The sequence below is a fragment of the Balearica regulorum genome, chromosome 6, assembly GCF_011004875.1.
Source record: "Balearica regulorum gibbericeps isolate bBalReg1 chromosome 6, bBalReg1.pri, whole genome shotgun sequence".
Classification (NCBI taxonomy): domain Eukaryota; kingdom Metazoa; phylum Chordata; class Aves; order Gruiformes; family Gruidae; genus Balearica; species Balearica regulorum.
Window position 1 is genome coordinate 14,584,298 of NC_046189.1, and position 27,822 is coordinate 14,612,119.

General features: G+C 50.4%; 1 protein-coding gene across 6 annotated transcripts in view; it reads right to left on the reverse strand.

Annotated features, from left to right (window-relative positions):
- Positions 1-1,565: 1,565 nt before the first annotated feature.
- The window catches only part of NRP2 (neuropilin 2), an 88,583-nt gene continuing 62,326 nt past the window's right edge, over positions 1,566-27,822 (reverse strand). Inside the window, exons 13-17 of one of the 6 annotated variants that reach the window (XM_075756442.1) lie at positions 26,236-26,498; positions 24,211-24,307; positions 21,751-21,771; positions 5,321-5,389; positions 1,566-4,642 (exon numbers count right to left, since the gene is read on the reverse strand). In XM_075756442.1, coding sequence (XP_075612557.1) covers positions 4,389-4,642; positions 5,321-5,389; positions 21,751-21,771; positions 24,211-24,307; positions 26,236-26,498 — 704 coding nt within the window. In that variant the 3' untranslated portion in view covers positions 1,566-4,388. Of the gene's footprint in view, positions 4,694-5,320; positions 5,390-12,758; positions 15,668-21,729; positions 21,772-24,210; positions 24,308-26,235; positions 26,499-27,822 lie in introns of those variants that run through there. The other 5 variants (XM_075756440.1, XM_075756441.1, XM_075756439.1 and 2 more) reach the window with 5 other exon arrangements.

Below are 27,822 nucleotides of genomic sequence, written 5' to 3' on the forward strand. Positions count from 1 at the left end.
GAAGGAAGAGCTGTCAAGGTTGCAGCTACACTGTCATCTTCATCTAAGCTGCCAGCTGCCCTTCATCACTTAAAGACCCTCTTTAACACACGCGCGCTTTGGGAGGGGGCCACCACGTTGGAGGTAAGGAGATGGCAGCAAAATTTCATTTGCTCTGGAGGTGCCCAGGGCTTGATGGATTGGCTTTCATTTGTCAGGGCACCCGTAAATAAACACCAGTTTCCATGCTGTAGATTCAGCCCCACTGCTTCTTCAGCTGGCTCCCTGCAGCCCCGTGCTGGCTCCTGGCCAGACGGTGCAGGGAGTGCGGCAGGGTGCTGGGACCCCTGTGAGACACAAGGCTGCCCCGGGCCAGGGCCACCATCAGGGCGGTGGGACAGAGTGGAGAGAGGGTGGAGAAGACAAGCGTGTGGGGTCAGGCTTGGCTTTGAGGTTTGCTGGGAGTCCCTGCTGCGGGACACCTCTTGCGAAGCCCAAAGGTGGGGCTGAAGCCGAACCTCAGAGGACCGTGCCATCCCGGTCACTGCCCGCCATTGCAGGGCCGCGGGACCAGGACAGGGGCACGCTGGCACCTGCAACCTGCCGAGGTGGCCGAGCTGGGACAGTCTGGTCCCTGGCATGTCCCGGGGGCTGGCTGAGAGGAGGCAGAGAGGGCGCAGGCTGTTTCCCCGTGTGGTGCCTGTGCTGCCGCAATCTCATTCACCCCCAGTCCTGCACCCAGCCAGGGCATCCCTACGGTGCCCCCCTCAACCCTCATCCCCCCCCACGGCTGGCTGTGGCACTGCAGAGCCTCCACTGCACCTTTCTGCTCAGCACCAAACCGTCTTAGTCCTAAATTATGTTTTTCTTAGCCTAAAACTGCACTCCTCTCCAGGATCACCGGCAGTGCTGGCACAGGACCTGTGTCAGCTTTCGGCTTTGTGCTTGCTTGGGGCTGCTCTTGGGCCAGAGCAGCTTCCAGCCATCCCTGGCTCCGGGAGCAGAGGCCGTGTCCGAGCGGGAGGGCACGTGTGTGCGCAGGGTCTGCATTACAGCCCCGCCTCACCAGGAGATGGCGAGCACAGGAGAGTGGTGGGCATGGCCCCGCATGCCTCCAGACGTGCCTCAGTTTCCCTGCAAGTTTCTGGCTGCCCATAGTCTTCTCAGTTCAATTTTCTTCTTGTTGCTCCTCCAAAAATAAAAAAGTCACTGAAACATAATCTCTACCATAATGTTTATTAAATAGTAATTTTAAAAGGTTTTTATACAAATCATATAAACACAGTTTGATTTTTTTTTTGTTGTTTTCTTTTTTTTTTTTTTTACACCGAAGAATCACAGTAAAAGCTCTTTAAGTCCATAAGTCCTGGCTCAGCCAGTGAACGGTCAAATACCTTGAACTGCAAACCTTGGAGAAGTTCCATTTCTGCATATAATTTCTTAATGGTTTAATTCCCATGCTCACCCCCGGCACCTTCCCACAAAATGAAATCACCCAGCACTACAGCCCGCCCGTTAGCAACACGTCTTCGCCACGGGAAGGGTGTGGAGGCAACTGCTCATTTCAGCAATGGCATTAACACCAATTTCTTTTTTTTTTTTTTTTAATTTTCTGAATTTCACAGAGGGAATTGCAATCAGCAAACCTAATCTATTTGCAGAGGAGGATGCAATGAATTGAATACACTGACGACTTTTTTTTTTTCTTCCCTGTTGAAGTTACAATCAAACACAGTTTTCTGTAGAAGAACAGTAAAGCACCCGGCAGAGGTAAGTGAGGTATCGGCTTTGCAGCATTATTGGCCTGCTCCTGCCCAGCAAGCACACGCGCGTGGGCCCAGCCCCGTCTGGAAGGGGCAAGCGGCACACACAGGGCGGACGCTTCGCTGGGCCCGTGCCAAGTTAGTGCCAAGATCAGCAGTACTCTCCTGCCCCAGATCAAGAGATATATTAACACGAGTCAGTCCCACGGAATAAGTCACATACACGATACATACAGAGAATTCACGTGCGTGTGCAATCACACTATTTCTGAATATATGTATATACGAACTCTTCTCTCTGTACGCCTACTAGACACCATAACGTCACCTTTTTAATTATATATTTTCATCTATTGTTTGCCTAAGTTGACTTTTCTACTGTATGGTCCTTTTCCATTCATCCTTCCCCTCTCCTGTGGTTTGAAGGGGTAAAATCATCGAGCAGCAACAATCCAGCTTTGAAATGGTCTGGTACATTTCTTCTTACTGCCTCCGTTTCTTTTGTACAGTAAAATAACACCCCTGTGGAATTTGTCCGCAAAGAACGCCAAAAGAAATAAGGTGATTTGAAAGGAGAATCTGAGATACATTTACTGCTGTTTCTGTTGGGTGCACAGTGTGAATTAAAAAGACGAAGGCCTTTGTGTGTCTGCGTCTCTGTGTGCGTGTATGAACCGTGGACGTTTTGATGACACAGCTGCTGGTATCTGCTTCCCCAGTAAAACATGTGTCTTTCTTACAGTGGAGAAGTCTTTTTTTTTTTTTTTCCCCTAAAAACTTACTGTCTGATGGAGCTCTTCATGAAACACTAGACAAATGTTCCTACTCCCACTGCACCGAGGAGCAGCTGTGGCACTGTCCGTGCTCATCTCCTCTCCAGATGTTGCTCGTCTCCCCGAACACCTGGCCTCCTGCAGGATGTGTTTGCAGGGGCTGTGCAAACTGAGCTTCACAGCACATCACACCTTCGGTGCTCTGTGGTTAGTAAGGAAAAAAAAAAAATCCATCCACAACCCAAACTATTTGCTAGGCAAAATGTAAAATCAGGACGTGTCAATTATTTCCAAACTGCTCCTGGAAAAGCAAAGTCAACATGCTGGAAAGGTTTCTCACTTAGATATGTGCAAGCTGACAGAGGCGATCCGCCTGTACTGAATTGGAAATGAAGGCATTGGTTTGGGGCCCAGCATTTGAATTCTTTTCTCCATTAAATTGTTTTCATAACACTCCTCTCCCACGGCACAGTGGTAAATGGAGAGGTATCAGCTGCCAGACAGTGTAGCCAGACCACTTGAAAGTAGAAGGACCAGACTTCTTCAGCCAAGCTCTACCCAAGGAGAGAGAGCAGTGAAGAAGAGTGTTTTGCTGGGGAAGGATGAAGGCCTCACTTGTTTGATACAGCACTGATCATCAGATGGAGGAAAAATACTTCTTCTAAGGCACTTGTTCAAAGTAAAACAAAACACAGCTTATAAATAAAACCTCGGGAATTTGCTACTGATCAGGAGCAGCGCAGCTTTGCTCCAAAGGGGATGTGACGGCAGCCGTTTGGTCCATGGGTGCTGACAGCGCCAGCTCATGCCCCCCAGCTCCAGGGAGAAGGGGAGCACAGAGAAGGGGAGGGGGGCCCGTGGGCATCGGGGCTGCGGGCTCGGCTCCAGCCTCCTTCCCTGTTCACTCTCCCTCCCCGGCACTTCAGAGAGGCTTCGGCACTGTGCCTCAAGTCACAGCCCGAGTGAAGCCCCCTTCCCAAAGCTGTCGCCTGAAAGGCCCTATCTTTTGTTTGCTGCAATTTTCTCATTATAGCAAAAAAAAGGAAAAAAAAAAAAAGAAAAAGGACAGGATCAAGTGGGGTGGGAGATTCAAAGAAAGGCCTTCCTGATGAAGGTCTCAGCTGTTGCAATCCAAGATCTGGATTTAATAAATGGCTCTTATTCACAAATCACTTTAAGGCTCTTCAGCTTCTCTCAAAGAGGTGCTTCTACACATAGGGTTTCCTTTCTACTTTGTCACTCAATGACTTCAGAAAGCGCTGTTGTTACCATCAACACTCGAGCCAGTATCCCACCTTTTCCCCTTCCAGAAGAAGGAAAGTTGAAGGTAACAACATGCTTCCATTTTCAGGACTGGAAATTGCAGCTTCCTGGACTTAGTGTGAAGCACACAAATCCTTACAGCCAAAAAGGTATCTGGACAGGGTCTAAAATGGACAGGGTCTCTGTGTATGTGTGTTATTTCTAAAGAGAGGGTGGCTGAAGAAATCCCTCGGCCTTCTCAGCAACTCACTAGAGAAAGGAGGTGGGAAATAACGATCAACATTTAGTTTCTCACATCCAAAAGGTAAACCAGTCTCCCTCACCACGTCCCAGCCATTCGCATCGCAGAAAACGAAGATGAACCAACAAACAAGGGTCTCGGTCCTCCCTCGCCCGGCACAGTCCAGTTTGCAGGAACGCCTGCTCGGTCCTGGTGGAGCGCAACCCGCCGGCGGGACCTGGCAGCAGGAGCAGCGCCTCCCCTCGCTCCTCCCGCGCCCCTCGCTCCCTGTTATGGCATTCAGTTCCCATAGAAAACAGCAAAAAATGTAACCCCCCTGCCAGCCCACCTCACCGGGTGCAACACCGAGGGTGAACCCCAGGGCACCCATCAGGCCTCTGAGCAGCACTTCTGGTGGTTCATCTTGACCTTGTGCTTGATGCCGTCGTACAGCTCGAAGTTGTAGTTCTCCAGCGTGGTGGAGCTCCGTGAGGATAGCCCAGCATACGAGCACGTGCAGTAGAGGAGCAGACCGGCACAGATGGCCCCGAGAAGGACACCGAGGGAGCTCATCGCTATAATGGTCACCAAGATGGGATCCAGGGTGTAGAGCCAGCTTTTTTCTTTGTCCAGCTTTGAGGTTCCTGGAGAGTTAGTAGAGAATAGTGTGTCGTTCCTATCCAATCCAAAGTAATCTGCAGTGGAATGGGCACTTATTATCCAGGGATAACTTTTTTTTTCCGCATCACCTTTATGCATTTCTAACTTGGAGTTGTGATGGCCTTACAAGAGTATAAGCTCCTCCATAGGTACATCTTAGCAGTATTCTCTAACCCAGGTCTAGAAGTAATGCAACACACTGAACTACCAGGAAAGTTAGGCACCCTAATTCATTTTTACATCTCAGGCTAGGGAAATAGCATGCTAGCATTTTACACCCTCTGAAATTGTGGCCCTTCATGCGGTGCCATTGGGTTCAACACTATGGAAACAATCTGTCACAGCTCCCAGACTTAATTTTCTCCATTTACAAGTCAAAATGCCACACAAGCAGCAATTAATGCTTGAAAGATCAGTTCCACTTGTCCTAACACAAATACAATATATTGACTTTGCAAGGTTGCTTGCTGTTGAAAAAGGAAAACAAGAAAAGAAAACTAATGTCTTTGTCCAGGCACTGAGCCACCACTTGAGTGCATGTTTTCAAGCGTGTTCTAGCTCCTAACCCACACTAAAGCTGAGGTTTGAGAGTAATTGTAGCGTCTGATACTGAAACACAAGCTCCCCCAGATAGTTTGCCCATGTGGTATTTGGGTACCAACCTGAACCATCGTTGTCTTCAAAGTCTTGCTCAGAGGTTGGAAAGTCATCCTCCATTCTTGGGAAGTTCACTAGAACAACAAAATGGGAAGCACTGTTGTTTAAAGAGGCCTTTTGGGGGCATTATGGCCACTGGTTGCCGGATTGCGAGACTGGCCAGAAGAAAGCAATAGTTGAACTACTGCAAAGCTCTTCCTCAGGGAAGGAGGAAGAATTCCTCTTCTTCCTTTGGCCAAAGTAAATGAAGACTCTTGCACACTCAAGAGAACAGGATCTGCCCGCTGCATCACATTTCATGACCACCAAATGACCAGCTTTTAAGAAGAAAAGAGAGCGAGCGAAAAGCAAAGAAACCAGATAACCTGAATAGCATGACAATATTGTCATTGGTGCCTGCATAATGGCCATAATTCACTATTAACATGCTCAGGGGTATTATCCTTACAACTCTGAATGGGATCTTAGTGCCTATCATTACTTGCCACTAACGCTAGATCCATTTAGCACACTCTACTTTTCATCTTTTCCCATACACCTTACTGGACACAGAGCTTCAATGACCCAGTTTTTCTTTGGGTTTCAGACAAATTCATAGTAATTTGAGGAAGTCATGTATCATCACTATATGTTTTAATGCAAAAGCTGGTTGAAATGGGGAGAGCGGCAAATGGGTGCCCATATCTAGGTATTTATGTTAACATTTCTCTGATCCAAATTCCTTTTAGTCATGACATTTCTTTTTATTGTTCAGCACAGATCAAGCACTAGTAACCAAATGCACATGCTGTAATCTGAGCAGAAGAAAATTATTTTCCTGTGCAGTCTTCCTAGCATTATCTCTAGGTATAGTTACCATCTTTTCAGTTTTTACAAAAGAAAATGCACTTTCGTTTTGATCTGCTTAGAGGTTTCAGAGCTGACTATAGCTCGGGGTGCTCAACTGAGAAGGCACCTTGAAATGATCAGGAATGCAGAAAATCAGGGACAACTGGAAAGCGGTAGAAGTCACACCTTTGCAATAGTTGTGGTTGAAAACCAAGGCTACTTCACATCTTGTGCAAAAAAAACAGGGAATGTAACTTTTGCCTAAAAAGCCACATACAAAGAAATATTTCAAAACCTTATAAAAGCATATTTGTGCATATTTGCACAGAAGATTTAGGACTGGAAAAGGCCTTCTGAATTGTCACATCTTTTTTTTTTTTTTTTTTTTTTTTTGCAATCCCAGGCAATGGTACCAGGTAATCCCTGCCAGCAACATTTCAAGGTTCGCTTGCAGAGCAGGGGGCTCTGCTGAATGCCATGCCGCCCCAACACCACCTCACACCTGACTGCAGTGATCCTCTGTGCCGGTACTGATGATACCTTCCCCAGTACCCATTCTTTGGGCAGAATTATCTTTTGCCCTCTGCACTCAAAGGATTAAGGGATTTCTTTGGATTTTCAAGTGAACCTGGCAACAGGAGCACACAAAACCCAACATTTGCCCCTCCTGACGATAAGCTCTGCATCTAGCGAGCCAGGTAATTAAGCCAACTCGAGGCTGCTGCTAGCTTGTTGAAGAAACATAGGTGCACACCATCTTCTGTAAATCCTCACTTTAGCAGTGAGTTCACATGATTTCTCAACGCTTCCAGAACTGACAGCCCCAGATGGCAACATCTTAGGTCTGGGAGAACTGCCTGAGGGCCTCTTGCAAACATTTAGAGCTGAACATGTGGAAAAATAACTTGCAAAGCAGTTCACACGCGGAGACGTCTGCTTTGCTAGTCTTCCATCAGAAGACAAGCACTGAAATTCGCCATCCATGTCACCCACACAACCCTATGGAAACCGCAGGTTGCGGGAACATGAGGAAAGGTGGAAATTGGCTGACGGTCTGCCCAAGGAGCCCATGTGCAAGGAAAGGCCGTTGGAAATCTTTTGCCTTTCCATATTGTAGCTCCTCTCAATTTTGTGTCAGAACAAGCTAGCAATTTGGCGCTTTTTTATTTCCCAGGGTAGCCTTGAGGGAAAAGCCAGAAAAAAACAAAGTATCGGTTAATCAACACTTTCAAAAGAACACCAGTTCTTCCAGCCTGAAAGGAAGGAGCGCTGGGAAAATCTGAAAAGAGAGAACATTTATACAAAAAACCCAGCCCAAAATCTATTTACTCTTTTAGCAATTTTCTCAATTCCCCATGCTAATATGACTCCAAGTCCTGCTTAAATGGTATCTTCCTCCTCGCCCATTCTCCTTCCTCCTCAGGCCTGTGGTAGGCTCTTATTCTTCTGTTCCCCGCATGCCATTTCATTGCTATCAGATTGTGTGTTGTCACGCAGGGCTCTGTGCTGGCTTTGGAAAAATACAACTGAATGTTTCTTTTTCCATACTGGGGTTTCTCAAGTCATTAACAAAATCGGCTCTGGCTGCATGGCTCTCTGTGGGAATTGAAGCTGGTGGTCTCAATTCAGTTTCTATTGCAGATGATTTCCCATCACAGAAACTGGCTTGCTGTTTGTCATTATTTAGGCTCCTCTGTGACAAATCTGAGCAATATTGTCACAAGTGAGGCAGGCCATGGAAAGTGACCCCTTTGGAAAGCGGTCCTCAGAAAAGACCTGCAAGCTGCTGGGCAGAATGGGAGAAACACGCATCGCCCTGTGCCATGGAGAGCTGCTCCCTTAAAGGGCAGCTTTCAGGCACAATTTACTTTGCATTTTAAAAAGAAAAAAATATACTGGAGAAGGATAGACAAGAAAGTTAGGGGGAACTGTATTTAAACAGGAGGAGCGCTTGCTCCTGAGTGAAAGGCCCTTTTTAAAGCACATGTGCTGAATGATGGCTGTGAGCACATGGCCCATCATGCCCAAAAGATGATGTTAGCGATGCTGTTGGAAACGGCCGGATGCCGAGAAAAGGCTGTTATCTGTTGGATCTGAGAGCACTGCCAGCCAAAAGGCTAATTTATGGGACCTGAAAAAAGAAAGATGAGATTCTAATCAAAGACAAGGAGCAACTTAAGTACTATGTTCGTATGACGTCACATGGAGGGAGAGCAGGAGGGAATTAGTATTTGCAGAGATTAAGGAGCTTTAATGTACATCTGTTTTAAAATAGCAGCGGGGCAGGAGGGATTGGGACAGGGAGGGGGCTACTGGAAGAGGGGGTGCTCACCACAGCAGACAGGGGAGGCACAAGAGCAGATGAGGTTCTCTGGCGTCCCACCACAAACATACATGTGCCTCTTGCAGGAAACCTCTCTAAACCTGCCCAAGGCAGCTCACCTCTGCTTTGCAGGTGACTGGAGGTGGACTGGCATGTATTTCCCGCCACCACGCATGCTCAACGCCAGCCTGCCTGCACGGGCCTACCAGCAGTGCCCGCCATCTTAGGCAGAGACCTTTGCACCAAGCCAAGAGCTATTGCCTTGGCGAGGACACCCAGTCCCAATTTATGAGCCTAGGCACATTCCTCCAAGGCAAATGACCACCACTGAGAAAAAAAAAAGCTGTTTATTTCTAGACTGACTTTGTCTGGTTTAAGTTCGGGCACCGGGTGCTGTCTCCTGCCGGGTCCCTCCATCCCAGGGCAGAGCTCTGTCTGTCACCATGCCTCGATCTCTACACACAGGCATTTGCAGATGATGGCTGTGGTGCCTCTCAGGCTCTTTCTAGGTGAAGGAAATGACGCACCAGGTGATGGCAGCTTGTGGGAGCTACCTACTGTCCTTCACTGCCCAGTAACATCTGTAGCTGTGCTTCCTGGTACAAAAGAGGGGCAGCCAACTGCCCTCTGCTCCTTCCCACAGCGGGGAAACAACCATGTGCTGCTCACTTCCCCGAAAACAGCAAATGTCCTCCTACACGCTCACCCCTCTCTCCTGCTGCCACAACAGCCATTTCGGCCGGTGCTATCCCACCTCGCAAGGAGCGTCAGAGGCGTGCAGCCACTCTGCTGCCAAACAGTGCCCACAAGGGCCTGAAACATTAAATCCAGCTAAGCCCAGGAAAACAGGGTCAGAAATTACTGCTCCCCAGCCTTGGCAGAGAGAGGCAGAGCTCCAGCTCCGCTCTGAACCTCGCTTTTCTCCCTCTGCTCATTCCCAGCCCTTTTCTCTCTGCAGCAATAGCGTGACTCCAACACACATCATTTTGTTTTGACATAGCAGAGCAGCCGCTGTGGCCTCGCCTTGACATCGCTCTGTTGGCGGCGGCGGCGCAGCGCTGCTCCTCCGGCTGGGAGCCCCGGGGGGCTGGAGGGGCGACACCGCCCACCCTCGCTGTATGGGGAAGCACTTCTCAAAGCAGCAACACAGGCACCAGGCAGAAACACTCCCTCTGAATCCCCCATCACTCTATTTCCAGCCGAAAATTTGCCTCCCTTCTCTCTTCCCCACTCCTCTAGAAACAGAACAATTTTAGTTTACAAAAGGGCTAAATCCCTGCCAAATTTCAAATTAAAACAGTGCTTTGGCTACAGCTGAGCATTAAGGAAAGCAAACAAGCAGCCTCTCCCTTGGCCTGGCTGTCCTCCGCAGCGCGGGAACCCCTGGACCCTGTCCTCAGATTGCCTCGGGGCTGCCCTGGTGGCAGCGCACACTGTGGCACCATCTTCAAACTGGGTGGCACAGAAAAGCCTCCCACGGTCCTTGGGCTTCCCATATGCAGAGAAGATGGGGAAGCGTGGCTGGGCAGGTGAAGACCCCCACTGAAAGCACTCAGAGACTTGAAGCTGCGCTGGGTGCTTGGTGCCCAGGCGAACACAAGCAGGCAGCTACTTCCACCTCCAGTGCTGCCCTCTGATGTGTGGCACCCTGCCCTCGCCACACGCACGGCAGATGGCCAAGCTGGCCACCCAAATCAGGGACCCTGCCAAACCCTCCTCGCAGCAGTCACATCCCCTGTTGCAGCCTGACCCTTTCCCCGGCACCTCCCTGGCACGTCCTGCTTTTGCACCTCTTGTCGGCACCAGCACAAGGCCATGGAAAAAAATGGCAGCGGTGTGCACGCATACGGCATTACAGTGGCATTATACAGCGTGGTTTTCCTCTCCCTCTCTCTTAGTGCTGGACTACCCAGGTAAGGAGCTGCCATTCAGGTTCAGCACTCTGTGCCGGAGCTCACTGGTCCCAAACCAAGCAGCTCCTCGGCGCGAGGGCATTGCTGCCAGCCCACCACTGCTGCATAAGGGCGAGACGGGGGAGAAGCCGGCAGCTCTGCGGCATCCTGATACGTTTATCACCCTCCCCATTGTTGCTGTTTGTTTTTACAGCGGCAATGGCTAACGACACTATTCCTCAAACTGGCAGTCACGCCTGCGATCGCTGCTAAGAGCCGCCAAAGCCATTGATGGAGGAGCTGTGGCAGAAAGCCAAGAGGCTGTCCAAGCACGCCTCGGGGCTCTTGCCTGGTGTCTGCTTGCCAAGCCATGCTGTCCTGACACGGGTAAGCTGGGGCTGGCCCCGACAGAGCCAGCAGGTTTTCACAGGGTTTCTAGAGGGGCAAAAATCCCGACACAGCCCCGTGGATGATCCACTTTCCACCTCATTCCCTTGCATTCCCAGCAGAGGCATTGCAACCTCGCCCTCACAGCCCGGGGAGAGCAGCCCTCGGTTCCCTGCACCATGTGTCACCTTGCAGGCGCTTGCCCTGGGCAGGAGGCTGGCGCGGCTACGCATCCAGTCTGCAGGCTGGGTGAACGAGCGCTGCGCTTTGCAGCCTGCAAAAGAGCGGTCTTCCATCGCGGGCATGCCGACATTGCCCAGGCAAGGCCCAGCACTGCCCTACCCACGGGGCTCTTTGCTTTGCCAGGCCATCGCTCCCTTTCACACCCCCGTTTGCCAGCGGCTTTGCCCCATCGCTGACAGAGAGTGCCCGTGGGCCCTCTTCCGCCAGCTGCACCAAGTCACTTTCCCTGCAACTCGGCAGCAACTGCAGAGACAAAAAGACCAACACCATCACCCCACATACAACTGGGGGAGCCACGTCCAGACCCTCCCCGTGGCACGGACACATCAGGCTTCCACCCTTGACACCATGCCCTGAAATACTGAGCCCCTACTGCTACCCCAAAAAGTTTGCCCCCTTTTTTTAAGTAGAATCTGAAATGCCTGAAGTTACCTGCAGAGGAGTTTGCATCAAAACCACCCTAAGTTGCATTTATTTTCTTAAACAAAGCGTGCTAATTTTAGCTGCTTTCTTCCCTATGATGTGCTGCAGCCTGAGCAGCACCCAACTCTCCGGTCAATCTGTGAAGCGCACATACAGAATAATTAAACCCTGAATGATTCCTCCCTTTTTGTCTGTTTACTTAACAGAATTTTTTTCTTACTCGGTGGGAAGCCATCAGCCAGTCTCTCCCTCCCTGTTTTTCGCATGTGCATATTTGTTTTGAATTTTGCTTGGACAGTCACTGAAGTGTACAAAATGCAAATTACAAGTGTATGGGCTTTGCTGTACAATTAGAGGGAAAAAAAAAGAAAAAAGTGGTGTGGGTCCTCAGCTTTGCTTGTGTTTGAACAGCCAAAGGGAGAGATCACATTTGAATTATTTTTTCGTTGATGGCCTCAATTCCTAGTAAAACCAGGAAGTTTCATTGCAAAGCTGAGCTGTGTGCCAGGGTAAAGAGTATGATAGAAGCAAAATAAATGCAGGAGGGAGAGAAAAACCTCTCAAACTGGCAGCAAAATATATTTCACATGAAATGTGATGCTGCTAGCGACTCCTCTAAAGGGGCAAAAGGCGCACCTGAGGAAGATGGAAGGACAAATGCTGCAGCAGAGGTCCCTGTAACAAGCTGGGAGGACTCGGGTGGAGGGAAGGCAGGACGCACACCTCTCCAAGCCCTGGGTGCCACGGCACCCGCGCCACTCCCACACAACTCTCCTCTGCAGTCAGACACGCAGAGGCCTGGCAAGGATTTTACACAAGAGGAACGTGTTGCCATTTTCATTATTAATTTTGGTTATGGCTTAACTGGGTTTTCGTTGTGCTTGGGGACGGAGCGCATGGCTCAGCTGAGCTGGCAGGAAAGCCCCCGGGGCCCCGGGAAGTCGGATGTCCTGTCTCGAGGGGCCCCGGACGGAGAAATTCTGCATAATCACATCGAGCAATTTAGCACTTAAGCAACGTTAGCGAAACCCCCAAACAAACCTAAGTGTCAGTCCAGCCGCCCAAAGCTCCCACTAAGGACTGGTACAAATGTAATGCATCTAAAAGCCACTACTAATGGCCCAATCCTGAGTGCAGCGAGGCGGGGTGTGCACACCAGCTGTGCTGCTGGGAGCTGGGGCTTAGCTGCGGGTCTGCAGGCAGCAGGAACGGGAACTTCACCTTCCTAAAGGATATAGCCTTGATGCTCCAAAGGGAAACATGGGAGTTCTCAACCACCACTTTGCTTCAACCGACAGACAGCGTTCTTGTTAGCAAAGAAAGAAGAAGGAAGAAAAACCCCAGATATTTGTATAAAAATATCATCATTTTATTACATTCCACACAATACATCTTCAAAGAGTTTCAAATTTCCACAAGATATTTTTCACACACAGGCAACTGGGCAATGCTGGGGACGTCAGGGCTCACAGAGCAGGGCAGAACTGGGAATAAAAATCTTGAAGTGACCTTCTGTTTTGTCTTTGGTGATTTTGGTTTGAAAGACAGGGTGCCACATTCTCCTCTCTGACACACCGACGCGCGCTTGCTAAAGTCCGTGGGGGTGAACCTGGTCGAAGCGGGGGGGATCATCTGACCTAGGGAGATCGAACTGACTTTGGAAACGTGACGGTATCATTGCTGACATGGCTTGGGCTGACCTGAAAGTGCAGCAAGCGCATGCCAGTATTTCACCTCTGTTTTAATTTGCAGCTGGCTGAGGGGGGTGGGATTTCACATCACAAACCACACGCACTGCCACACCAGTGCTGTGTGATGAGGAGGCTCATGGAGAAAGCACCCCGGCCGTGGAAGCCCTGTCCGGGGACCTCAGAGCAGCACCGCCTGCAAGGGGACGGGAGCTCCCCGGGTCCCCTCCCGCTCTGCTGGGACAGGGACACCCTGCCGCCCTCGCAGGGGGCTGCTGCAAAGCCCGTGGGAGTCAGGGCCCGGGGGGTGCTGCCCCAAGCACCCACCACCCCTAACATGCTCACGATGCCAAATCACCCGGGGTTTTTCTGCACTCCCTGCGTGTTTTAGACACTTGCTGCTGCAGCTGAATAAAAGCTGAATAAAAGGCATGAGGGGCTGAAACAGGCTGCATGAATAAAGGCAGGGAGGGAGGGGAGTGCGACACCCTCATCGACAGAGATCCCCTGGGGAGAGGGTTCTGCTGCCATAGGGGCCAATACCACGTACGCACAGCACCGTTTCTGTTTCCACTTTTTCCCCAGACCAAAAGGAAGCTCAAGACTGCAGGGAAGTTAACAGAGCTGCTCGCCTCGATTCATTTTACGCAATATTCACGGGCAAAGGAGGGGTGGGGAGCACTAGCAAGTGCTGATCACTCATCACAAATGAACACAAACAAGATGTAGAACCTTGCTCACTGGAGGTACTTTTTTTTGCCTGCAAACAGATTAGAGTTAATGATTCAAACCACTTTTGCATGTCATCATTCAGTAATTTATATAAGGCATTTCCACTATAATATGCTGGGCCATTCAACAGTGGGAGGCGCATTGGAGGCTCCATCTCGCCTCCCCGGTTAAAGCAGCAGCAATAGCCGGGCCCCCCATGCGCGCCCGCTAGGCTTTGCTTGCTAGATGTTACTGATGCTTTAAAGAAGCAGAACATTAGCAAACGCAAAACTAATTGACATTCTAGAAAGTCAACTGGCAATTTTTATGATTCAGCAGCTATGAATTGGGCAGAGGTAAAATCAAACCCAAAATGGGGAATTATACTTGTCCCTTGAACATTTCTAGCAGAAAGACAAGGAGGAGCCCTCTCCCCCTTCCCTGTGTAAAAGGAAAACCATCAGCACCCAGAGTGAGGATACTTACAAAATAAATAAACCTTCAATTCTCAAGAAACTACAGTATTTAGCATCCACCTTAGACCTGCTGAAGTCTATGTGTTACCCTAAGGCTGGCTTTAACAGACACAAATAAAACATTCATTATGAGCTTCTCTGATATAAGGCAACTTTAAATAGATTCACTTGCGGGTGGGGGAAGAGGAGGGTTCCCCCCCTCCCCTTCCAAACAATGGCTGTGTTATCACATTGGCTGCAGAAAGAATAAGATGGAGAGAGATCTTACTTTTTGGACGTCTATGAACCTCTCTGGATTCTTCTAGCCATCTGAGGTGGACATTCCTACTGTCCAGCCTGGCCTCCTCTTCTCATTTTGCACCCGAGACATTAACGCTATCAAACAAGAAACCCAGCCAAAGCTAGATAAGGCAACAAAAAAGCATTGCTCTCTTTCCCAAGTAAACAAATCGGGGTATTTACCATAAACTTGTCCCGGACCTTCCAGAGGGGAGGTGGGAAGGGGGGAAAATTTAAAAATTAAAAAAAAAAAAAAAAAAAAAAAGCATTCCCTGTGCAAGTAGAAGCAACAACAAGCAAATTAAAAAGGGGCTGTTTCTAAAGATACATTCAGTCAGTCAGACGCACGCACTCCCATGCACACTCGCATACACAGATTTAACACACACGTGCACGAGCCACACACACAAGCTTCCAGGCTCGCCATCAAGTTTCCTTGCAGGTTGCCTACCGGGAGGAGAAAAAACCAAACCAATCAAGCCTACCAACAAAAAAATACTCCCCAAACAAACAAACACAACAAAACAAAAACACCCCACCCAACACCCCAAGAGTCCTCGAAAAGTAATCGAAAGGGAGCGTTCACTTCTGAAGTGAAGGGGCGGTGTGTCTCTTCTGGCGATCCAAGATGCAGCATTAGTTTAGAGTTTGTAAAAGATTCGGGGAGGGCTGGGGGGATGAAGAAGGGACGGAGATGTCTAAGAGTTCACATGTATGCTAGGTAAGGAAAAAAGTGCAAAACTGAGGCAACGTATTTGAAGTCTTAGTTTCTGTCTGTCTGTCTGTTTTGTGTTTTGTTTGCTCTCGTTCCTGTTCGGCTCTCAGCAGCGCGAGCTGGGGTCTTGCTCTAGTTTTATGGTTAGGGTGGGCTCCACGGCCACGGGGGCCCCGTTGGCATAGTGGGAGGTTTTGTAGGTGATGGAGTGATCGCTCTTCTTGGCCGCATAGCGGAACCGGTGATAGTGGAGCACAAGGGCCAGCGCGACGGAGACCAGCACCACAACAGCACCTCCGGCGGCAATAACGTAATACCAGTAGGCTGGGATGGGCTGCACTGACACCGTGTCCACTGTGGGCTCGGTCCCTGGCGGGAGGGTTGCCCCTGGGGAGGAGACACAGAACAGGGTTGCTGGGTGGGAGGCATGCAGACGCACAAAAAGAAACACACATGCTTTCAAGAGTACAGCACGGAGTAACATGAGGTCCCGGGGCTGCCTCCGGATACAGGGCGTGCTCCTGGAAGGGAGCACAGCTTGGTGTTTGCTGAGCCCGCATAGCCAAGTGCCTTTTTCTTCCTTTTAATTAATCAGCCTGCCTGGATTGCAATACAAATTCCATATGCACGCTATTATTACTGTTATTTCTGGCATCAACAACTGGTTTTTTCCCCTTTCTTTTTGGCCTTCTCCAGATCAGCCGCCTGGTTTTGTCTCCACATGGCAGATGTTGTCAAGCAGTGACAAAACACATCACGTTCCTAATTGGAGGAAGAGCGTAATCTCAGATGGCCAAGGAAGTTACCGCAGGAGACTGGGAAAGAAATTACAGGGAGAAACATTTGTCGTTCTTACAGAAAAGACAGGGAAGAAGTTCTCTGTCTGAAAGTGCTCTGCACGCAGATCTGGTCTCACTAGGTGCCCCACTCACAGACTTACAGATTTCCTTATTATTTTTTAAAGTGAGAAAGGATGGTCATGACTATTTACACGGCACAGGCTGCAAAATTCAACCCAATGCTCACATAAGAAACTCATGCTCTCTGCAGCTGAAGCAAGCCAGGACTATGAATTCATGCTGATGAAGCAAACACACCTAGGGAGGGCAAGGGCAGCCCAGGGAGGCTCAGCCCAGTCACGCTTAACCCTTCCTACTCCTGCAGCTGCAGCGCGTTGCAGGGCACGGCTGCAAGGCACTGCTCCTGCTTCCTGGGTCATCCCAGGACAGCTCGGCGGCGCGCATCTGGTGATCAGACGGGCATAGGACCTTACTGCCAGTCCGCAGAAGCTTGCACGCACACGCGCCTCCGGCAGCCACCGAGGAGAGGAGCGCCAGCGTCTGTGCTAACACCCACGGCCCGAGAGTGGCTCTGCGCTCTTCCTCCTGCACATGCCGCTCCCACCTCCCCAGCTCCGCTCGTGGGGGCGAGCTCTAAATAACTCGGGAGAGATGCACTTTTGCACCACATTTATTTACTGGCTACTTCATGGGGGAAAAAGTCCCCGGGGAAACTCTCCAAAGGGTTTGCTCTGCCGCTGGACACGTTGACCCCTCCCCGCTCTGCTTGCTCTCTCCTCTTGCCCCCGGCCCGCTGGGGGCAGCCCCCTGGCTGGGTGCTGGCAAGCAGAATTCTGGGGGCTCCTGCGGTTTCGTGTCAGTATATTGTTGAGCTCTGTGCTAACCAAACTCCAGGTTGGTTTCCTGAGCAGGCTCGGAGGATGCCAAGGGGAAAAAACAAAACAGTGCAGGATGCTCACAGCTTTGCTAGCAGCAAGGGCATCTCGGGGCACGGCCTCCGCCCTCCCCTCTGCCCTGCCAGCAGAGCCACCAGCTGGCAAATTTGGGATGGCGACGGCTTTTCTGCTGGTGGCACAGGAGATGAGGCAAAATAATGGTTCCTCTGCCAGTCACAAGGCTTTCCTCCCCTCCCCATCCCCCAAAACCCAGGCACAGGGAGTAAAAATAATGAACACCGCACCCAGATGCACAGCTACAACAAAAAAACTCTCAAAACCAAGAAAAAAAAACCAACCCGCAGGCAAGACAAATCCTGCTTTTACAGAGCAGGAGGCTGGGAACCACCCACATATTTGTCATTGTAGGCAAGAAATTCGGATGTCTCAGGAGAAGCCTACCTGCCAGATATGCTGCCCTCACCCCATCTCACCCCAGCCGCCCTCGCTGCCAGGAATGGGGGTGGCCCTGTCCCTCCTGCCCCCGATGGCACCTGGGGAAGGGTGGTCCAGGCTGGGCTGTGTGTTGGGGGTGGCGAAGGCAGGGAAGAGGCAGCCCTCCAACCTCCTTCTCTACCTCCATTGGCCACCCTGGTGCGGGGAAACGAAAGCGGCACCTCCCCAAGCAGCTGCTGCCCCTTGCCCAGCTGCATGGGGGGTAGCAGTGTGGGACACCCCGTGGGGGCTGCTGCCAGCCCCCCGTTGGGGTGAGTGTATCCAACACCGCCCTGCGCTTCAACTCACAGCCCGCCACCATCTCCCACCGCAGATCCAGCCGGCTGAGCCGTCCCAGACCCACATGTGTCCCACCACCATCCCCGATGGATCGGCAACACCTTGCCTGTGCCTGACAGCACTGGGGTGCGGGGCTGACCCCGATGAACACCGCAGGGCTGCTTGCTCTGCAGAGGCCACTTGTGTTTACACTCGGTGACAGTCTGTACTCACATAGCGCCTTGCTCCAGCAAGAGATTTACAGGCGAACAGCCTCTCACACCACCGATAAGCACTGGGCCTCGTTAGTGGAAACCGGGGTGGGGAGAGGGGGGCAGGCATCAGGGATGCCGATGGTTCCCGAGCCTGCGGGGGAGCAGTGCTCCCGTCTGAAAAACAGAGGGGAGGAAGGTTTCCGTGGCCTCCAAATAGCTGTACGTTGCCTGGTGCAGGGCTGGGAGTACAAAGTGTGGGTCTGGCCAGAGAGGAGCACGTGCGTGGTGCCCAGCCTGCACCCCTGCCCCCTCCCCACACACCTTTCCCCTCTCTGCCTGCCTGGGGATGGAGGGAGACAGCAGGATGCACCCCAGATGATCCCACTTGTGGGAAGGATCCCTAGGGGATCTGGAGGTGGCTGCAAGTTCAGGACAACCTCTGCTTGGCTCTGACCCGCTCCAGATGTCCCTGTGCCACAGTGGGGGCCGCAGGCGTGAGGGGTGGTGCAGAGCCCTTCCACGGCCCGCACTTCCGCACCTCGCAGCCCTGCTGGGGAGATAGCAGAAGTCTGGAGAGTTCAATTAGCAACTTAAGTCATTAAGGAATCACACTCAGTTGTCTCTAAGCCCTAACAAAGCCAATTCCCAACATTAATGATTGTTCTTCCTTACACTGCCAGCCACTAAATATAGCTGCCCGTCCACTCAGCACACAGCGCTGATGTTATCTGCTCTGTTTTTACTGGCTCTGCTGCTCTCTGGAAGTTTTCTCTTGTATCAGTGGAAAAGTTCTCTGCTCAGGGAGATGGAAAAAAAAAAAAATCCATCTTCTTAACTTAATAATTTTTCCACTCCGCTTTGCCTTCCGCCACACACACTTGGCCTTCCTCATTTATTCACTCCTGTCTTAATAAAGAAATGCCTCCTGCTGTTGCTGTCAGGTTTGTGGGTGCTGTGTTTATGCATGGCTTGGGACACTGGTCAGTGGAAACCTTGTGTAATCCCTACAGGGTGGACAATTTCATGTGGTGTGCTGCTGGGCTCACACCGCCAACCTGGCCAGGTACAGCCCCCTCCTCTTCCCATCAGGGAAGACTCTACAGGGACCAGCTTTAAAGAAGCAAGAGCAAAAGTCATTGGGGGGAAAAAAGGAGAAAATCCTTTCCAGAGAGCCTCCTAGAGGGCTGCCTGCCTTGCTCTGCCACTGCCGTGTCACAGCTCATATTCCTCTCCGAAATCACTGACATTAACTGCTATGGACAAGCAACACAGCTGCACTTTTCATAGATGGTTCAGGTGAAAGTGAGTATTACAGTCATCTAATCTGAATGCCACAAAATCGGTGTCAGCCTCAACCCCTTAACTGCTGCCTGTCATTTCTCCAGGAAGATATCCCTGTCTTGATTTCAGGACACCCAGTGTGGGAGAATCCACCAGTCCCAAAGGCAAATTCTCTGTGTGGTTTGTCTCCACGTTCTTTGGAATATGTCTCTTATTTTTAGCCTGGTATTTGTCTAACTCCTTGCTTCCAGCCACTTGTAACACCTTTTCTTTATGGGTGAGATGCATCAACTCTCAAATGCAGCACAGTTTAAGCACACTTGACTGGTCTTGTAAGATCCTGACCCACTAGCTGAAAGATATTCCACCCACACAATTCTCTTATTTGCCTTGTGATCCTGGAGCCTGTAAGGTGCATATTTTCAGCTTTGCTCCCAAGCCAAGAAAGGAAGGATTTGCTATTATTTTTAATGGCATCTGACTTTTTCAGCTCATTGTGTAACTGCAGGAGTGGGGGCTACAGAACATATCAGTACTTCCTGCACAGTCTTTCCTCTCGAGCTCCCTTTTTTCTCCAGCCAGGGACTTCTTCCCCTCCTTTTGCCCTGTCCTGTTGGGTGTCTCTGTCTTCTTTTCATTTTAATTGCTATCTTGCTTTCTCCGATCTTCATCTTCACTTCTTCATGTTTTCCCTCTGCAATTTGCTCCTTCCCTGGTCACTCCATCCCTCTGCCCCATCTATTCCTGCCTGTCAGCCAGGGAAACCTTTTCAACCTTTTGCTGCAATTGCTCCCCTGTTGTGAGCAATGCAAGGATGTGCTCCAGGCAGCTAGCGATGGGCAGGAGCCCACCGGCACAAGCTGGCAAGCTCCTGTGTGAAGGGGAGGTGTGCCTGCAACAGCATCTGCCTGGGGTGCTCAAGGGACCTCATGGTGCTGTCCCTACCCAGCCAGCGTGCCCTGGGGAATATGATGGGGAAATGGGGGCACACAGGCAGCAGGACAGGGGGTGAAGGGCAAAAGAAACAACATGAGTTAGCAGTACTTTGGGATAGACTCAATGCAGGAACCCGGAATGAGGTTTAAACTATGACACACATACTACAAGCCCCAAAAGACAAGGATACTGTTTGCAAAATGGGTACCAGACCAGGCCCAAGAGAACACAGAGAGATGGCTTAAGTAAGGAAGGGTCGTGAGGCTTTAACTGTCAGCTGAGAATACTGCAGCAGCTTTTCAGTAACAGCACAAGTCTGAGTAGCAGATAAATAAGCAGCCTACCAACAAGCAAGCCCAAATTCCTAGTTGTTACACTATGGGTAAGCTGTAAAATACGGTGTTAGACGCTGCGTGCGTGCCTGCCATTGGTAACGCTCCACAGCCTGCCTCACACCCCAGGGACGGAGTTGCACGCTTGATTTCAGTCTCGGTGTCTACTTTGCCTTTACTGCCACAGCTCCCAATGCACATACCTACCAGAGACGGCTTTGCCCCACACAGAAACACAGCTGCTTCTAGAGTAGAGCCCAGCCACGTTTAACAGCCCACCATCAGAGCAGGGAATGGAAAAAGTACAGACATCATGACCATGTGAAAGCAAAGGGTGCATTGACTGAACTGGCAAAACAACTTTCAAAGTTAAGGTGAGCCCCAAGTCTGCTCTTCATCACAACACAACCCCCAGATGCATTCCTGAAGAGGCAGGCAGGCAAACAAAATCCAAAATCAAAACATGGGGGAAAAAAAACCTCAAACAGACTAAACTGATCTTCCCCACAAAAGCAGATAGCTTTTCCCACCCCAGAGCAAGACAAACAGCATCTCCACTGACTGCTCAAAGAACGAGGCAGTTTATCTTACTCACCTTTTCTCTCACTCTGTAGGTCTGATCAGAGAAATGCTGGTTTCTATCCTTCAGGCTAGTATTAAGCTATTAAATGCACCATTTCACCTTGTTTTCCTTTTATTGACTGTCACCTTCAAAGCTCCTCATGGCAGTGTGCTCTCCCACTTCTACCTCCCAACTCCCTTCCCCTTCCATGCAGACCGGCCCCACTGTCCTGCATCAGCAGTTTGAACACCACCCCTGCCAGAGAATCCTCAGGGAACAACCTTCCCCCACATTGATGTAACTCATTGCCACCTCATTTCACTTTTAATTGGCTACTGCTTTTTCTTTTAAGTCAGTTGACAACGACCCTTTACTCATCAGCCTTCCCATTTTAGGCTCTGCTGCTTTTCATGAGGCCAGGTGCCTCGTGATGGCAAGTTTCCTAATGCTGTTCAGCCCCAAGACAGCGGGACTTGTCTGTTTGCCCGCTCACTGTCACCTAGCAGGAGTCAGAGGGTGCCACCTCCTGCTGCTGCAGCGGGGGGAGGTTTAGCACACGCTTGTCATTTCACTGCTCAGAACATTTGCTGTTTGTACAAGCACGCACGTCACTTTCCTTCGATGTAAAAGCCCATGCCAGCAGAAAGAAACCACTGAGAGAAGTGCAGTTTTACCTGGAAAGTAGAAGTTCTCACCTGGGAAAGCTGTGATGGGTTCTGCAAAGGAAAAAAGAAAAAACAACTAGTATTAGAGAGGGCAATATTATACACAAGGCCATGGTTCATGTCTCCGCTATCTGTGGCACCCAAGCAAAGCAGGCATGTGGCTGTGCCCCACAGAAGCCACTCGCTGGGAACAGTGCGGGGTGCTAGCCGAGCCCTGTCTCAGCTGGGGACTGACCAGATGCAGTAACTTGACTCAGACACAGACTTCTGAGAAAAATATGTCCTAGGTTGAGGGTCATTTGGATTCAGCTGGCTGGCCTGAATCATCCAAAGACAAAGGCCGACCTGGCCCAGTGATGAACCCCTGAAACCCCCTAAAATTTCCAAGAGCAGTTTGGTTCCTGGCTCAACTCTGGCATCATTATTCTCATGGGAACTGCGTGACTTCTGGGCATCGATGCCATGCTCCTCTCCATCTCACAGTGCCAAGAAACAAAGGCAAGTGATTTTTTTTCTTCTTTCAAGATACTTTGAAGAAGTAATCTATTACAAATTACTGGATCTGAAAAGCAATAATCAGTACTTATTACTGCTTACTTTCTTGCAGAAGTAATAGACTTCTGATTATTTTTAGATTACTTCTGCATTATGCCTGTGAGTCACAGAAGCAGACTCTGGCTCTACTGAGTGCTATGAAATCATCACTCAAGTTCAGAATGCGAATGACACTTATGTCAAAGGAAAAAATTATTGTGACTTATTAGCTCTCTTTCACGCTAAAAAGGAATCAGATTACTTCCCAGGATTACATTTGAAAAAATAGTAGCCTGTGCTGGAATCAGCTATTCTCATGGCTCTGACAGAGAGAGAGTAGCACTGTATCTCTACTGTTTCATTATTGTTTTCGTTACATCAGAAATGACCCATGAATTATGTTAAAGTTTGCAGTGGGAGCCCTTTGTTAGAAATGATCTGAAACAAACTATCCTTATCAGTTTTAAGATTCCCATTAAACCTCCTAGAATAGGACAAATAATTTTGTGCAGCAGTTTGATTTTATTTTTAGGGCTGGCAATGCTTGAAACTTCGTAATTTATTAATGCTTTTGTTTTGAAATGTCAAGCTTTAGGTTCATGAGGCCCAAGATACAGTAACACTGGAGCTAGGTGAATTGCTGAGCTCAAAAGAAGTTAGATAGGAAATGCCATTAGTGTTAATCATCAGTCTTCCTTCTCTTTAATGCCATAGAAGGCAAGGGATTAAAAGACCACTGTCAAGCCTTAAATACAGGGAATTTGACATACGGAGTATTAGCTCCTTTGACAGATGGGAGACCAGCAGAGTTCAAAGCATCAAAGAAACTGGGACTGATGGCGCTCAAGAGCATCTCTGGGGCAGTCCCGGCCCTCTGTTCTATTATTAATGCTGGTGCCTGCACCATCTTCACCATTGCCTGCCTGCACAGGGCAGCATGAGACACCACCAGCCCTTCCCAGGCACAATGTGTCCTGTGCCTTCACCCCTGAGATACAACCCCTCCAAGGCAGCGTCTGTCCTGCTTGGGTGAGGAGGCACTGGGATCCTCCCCTCACTCGGCAGAGGAGAGAAAAGCAACTTCACTGAACAGCACCTATCAAAGCCCAAAGGGGAGAGAGGCTCTGCTCCGCCTGACTTTTTCCACTGACTTCAGGATGGGCTGGACATGGCCACTTTGCGGATGTTTAATAGTGAAACATGCCTCCCTTGGGTCATGCAGAAGAGCAGGGCAGCTCTCAGCACATATCCAACTAATTGAATACTGCGGGTCCCATCCTCAGCTGGGATGGCTCTAAATCCACATCAAAGCTAGATGGCGACCAGAGCCATCAGAATGTGTGCATGGATACGCCAGCTAGAGGAACAGGGCAGGGCAATGGCTCTGCCAGCAAACTGCTAAAACGCACTTTTCTCTCTTTTTTTTAAAGTCCTCTCTGTCTTTCACACTGAATGAATCCACCTGGCTTTTGGCCTGGTTTGGGGAACAGTGAATTCTAGGACAAAAATTTCTTTTGTTATTCTGTTAACATTGCTGTAAAACCCCTCTGCTATTTTATTTCTTATTAGAGAAGACTCCTTTTGAACTCATTGGCCCCTCTAAGCATGTAATACTGACTGACAGCTGGTTTCTTTTGTCCAACACTTTCCTTTTAAATTTGGTGTATGTCCTTATCACACAGAATAGTCCTCAGTAACCCTCGGCTGCTCTTTCAGCTTTGCACGGCAGAGACATGTGCTTCCTGCTCTCACACCAACGCAGAGCCCCCGTCCCCCAGAGACTGAGTCCCCCTCATTTCTTTCATGGGCGAGGAAAGTCCCAGCTGAGATCCAGAAATTCCCAGTAACTCAAGCAGGGGAGAAGCGGTGGCCAACTAGCAGCCTGCAAGTGAAGGCTCTCCAGCCCTGGCTGCCGACACCACAATCCCCGACTCCACGGCCGCACACAGCACGTACCCATGCAGTTCTCCAGCGGGATGTCGGTGCCTAGCCGAATGTCATCAAGGGCGAGCTCTCCCGAGTGTCCGTTGCGTATATATCCCTCAAACACAATCTGTGAGAAATCAGGACAGAAATGTCAATGTTAAGCTGGGAGGCAGAGAGCGGCTGCTGGTCCCGAGGGAAAGGGCAGGAGATCTGCTCCTGGCTTTCCCTGCACGCCTGCAGATGACCTGAGACTAGTCCTGCTTCCTTGCCCTGCCTCTGCCACCCCTTCCCCAGGGGTGAAAGCTGCTCCGCAGGGACAGGTTTGGCAGAAAGATCGTTACCTGGCCTGGCAGCACTGGGCCTGCAATTTATTCAATTAAATGTCTCTCGCATGGGATGAAGACTCAGTGTATCAATGTTCAGCATCGCAGGCCACCCTCCGGCCCTTGCACAAATTATGCAAGTGGCATAACGCTGACTTGTAGCCGCAGCAGATTTGGCCCATGGTATTAACTGGGCTATGATCAGAAAAAGGAAAGGAAGGACACAAAATGCACAGCTACATTAACTGTAAAGTGCTGTTTCCATCCACATTACATAAGAAGTATTGAAATGTTAGAGGAGAAGGGTCAATTTATTCCTACTTAATCACAGGCAAAATATATTTACAAAAATAAATAGAGCTGTTAGCTCTAAGAACTGCTGAGTGGAGAGACTTGCATTATTTACATAATGATGCTGTTATTTAGCTAATGCCAGTACATTCACGTTTAACGCACAAAGTAGTCAGCCAGTGCCCATCATTCTTATCTGTAGGCATATTACATTTACTGGTATTTTATTAAAAAGCCAAACACACACATGCAAACTAGTTGTGCAGCTCTGGTGCAAAGCTTTTGCCTTCTATCTCCCTGACTACTCTCAAGGGTCCAAATAATTTCCTAGGGCTATGTATTTCACAAACTTCCTCTCCCCATTTTAGGTGCCCCCTTTCTCTGGGGTGGCTGGGCAGCCCGATCCTATGCCTGCCTGCAAGAAGGCCTCCCTGGAGAGCCGGGTGTCTGTCTGCACACGGGACAGGGTGTCAGAGCTGCAGGTCCCAAGCTCGTGCCATTGACCCACGCGGGAGGCAGCAGTTTGGAGGGGTCAGTAGCCTGAGAGCAGCAGCTCCCTGGGTCAGGGTTGGGGCTGGGAGCCAGCCGGAGCACGGCTCCCTGCTGGGGTGGTCGTCAAAGCGCTGTCTTGGCCTGTGAGTGTTTCCTTCTGCTTCGGAGGGTGCTGGATGCCGTGCTGATGCTCATTAACAAGTGACAACAGCAGCCCTGGCTCCCTAGCACACGGCGTGCTGCCCAGAAGGGCTAAGCACGCCAAGGGCACTCCTGGAAGCAGCAGCCTCTCCACGGGGCACTGGCACAGCCGTGCCAGAGGGGCTTGGGCAGCCGTGCAAAGCAGCGCAGATCCCTCCAGCTCATCCCTTCTCTTCCACTGATCTCCTGACAGTGGGACTGGGCCTTGATCCCACAGCGCTGCACCCAGCCCTCTGATCCGGTCTCAGGTATCTGAGAAGTGGATTCACAAACGAACCTGCATTCCCCCTTCCTTCTCCCACGCCAGTGCTTGCAGCTGAGGCTGGAGACAGGCTGTTTGCTGCCTACCCTTAAGAGCCGGCTGTGCCCCCTCCCAGCTTCCCCCCTCTCCTGGCTGCAGGCTTTGGGTCTGCTCCCTGGAGCTGCGTGCCTGCCCCTGGCCAGACTATCTGATGACCATCAGTTGGGGGTGGGGAGAATGCACAAAACAAAACAACAAAAAAAATAATTGCAAAGTGGGAAATTTGAGGAATATAAAAGGCAACAGGCTGAACAAAGGCCCAAGTCTGTGCAGAAGACAGGCACTCTCTGAATAACAAACAGTGTCGTTTAGTTACTATAGTAACTCGAGAAACACAATGAAAACAGCCACATTCCCTAATGATGAATGGACCCTGGCTCTGAAACACTGTAATAAAGATGCTGGAGATGCCTGCCGGGTCCAGCACACCTTCCCCGAGCATCTTACCCGGTACTCCATGTCATAGCTTGGCAAGATGATGCGGCCTTCCCTCCACTCCTCTCCTTGGTCCTCCATGATGACCCACAGCGCCTTGTGCTCCTGGCTGGCTTCCCGCCAGACCCGCAGCATCACCCCATTGCTGCCCCACGCCTGGTACTGGAAGACCATGCAGACAGCACTCCGGGGCAGATAGATGGTGGGGCTGATGAGCCGGGCTCGCTGGCCTTCCCTCCTTCCGTTGCTTTGGAGCTGCAGGTAATTCTTGCTGTCTGTTCAAAGAAGAAAACACCATTACGTTATTTTCTGCAGCCACTTGCAACAAGCATCTCGCCTCCTGCCAGGTGGCTGTGGCAGTGCTGGGCAGGCTCCCACTCCCACGCCTGCAGGAGTGAGGTCTTGCACCAGCACCCTCCGTGCGCGTGGCAAGCCGTGCCACTGCTGCGCCCTGTGCAGCCCGGGCAGGGCACCGAGGAGCACGCCTCCCCCACCAGCCACCACTGGTAGGAGGCCAACAGCAAAACCAGAAAGCAGTAAGCCGAAGATCGATATAATTAGAAGTTAAAGAGCAGTTATTGTCAGAAGTGACGCCGTGATAATGACACTGGGGGGGGTGTGTGTTTATTCTGCTCAATGAATAAGCCTGAGGTGGGTTTTCCTAACTACTGGTGCTGAAAACTCATCTCGGGATCGGGATCTCAAACTGTGTTCATCCTGCTTCTTTTCATCCCCAGCGGTAAATACTGCACAATCAGGGTCTAGCTGACAATTTTGTTTCGAGGATACACACGACAAAATGAAAGCCTGGCTGTCGTTTTTTCTGTAATGCAGCAAAACAGCCCCTAAAGCACAGCACAGAGGAAGGATGTGGTCCCAGTGAGTGAAGTATGCACAGGTGACAACTGGGTAGCTGCAAACTTGAAGGTAGCTGAAATACATACAGCAGGGGATTCGCTTGTTTAATATTACATTTTCAATTGTGCCATGCTTTTTGTCGATCCTCAGGGAGGAGATTCAGTACATTTGATATCCCAGGAGAAGTTCAAGGCTGAGACTGGAATTGGAGATACTTGCTCTGAATACCAATAGCAGCAAAAGCCCACGGATGCAAATCCCTGGGCAGAGCTGATTTGGTCTGGAATCAGTAGTTGCCAGCCCTCTCTTTTGAGAAGCCTCCTCAAGGAGTTTCCCATTTGCAGCTTGGATGCCTTAAGTCCCTTAGCACAGACTGAAAGCCAAGCGTGTCACTGATCAGATCCTTACCTGCCCCCTCCCATCATGACCAATGGTGGGACAGAGCCCCCTGGGTTGCTGTGACTGCAGTGCCCGCAGTACGAGGTGACACAGGCAGGCCCATGACAAATACTGCTGTACTGCGCATTGCATTCAACAGAGGGATGAACGTGCTTGCTCTTGGGCAAGCGTCACTGGTGCTTCACACCAGCAGGTGTGAGCCCTCCTGCAGCCCAGGGGGGTTACCTCTGCCCCAGGACCACACCTAAGGGTCTGTCGCTTCCTTTCCCCACGTTTTAGCCCGCTGCGCTTGATGGGCAAAACTCGGAGCAGCAACCCACCTCTCGCTTGCCCTACTCCCTC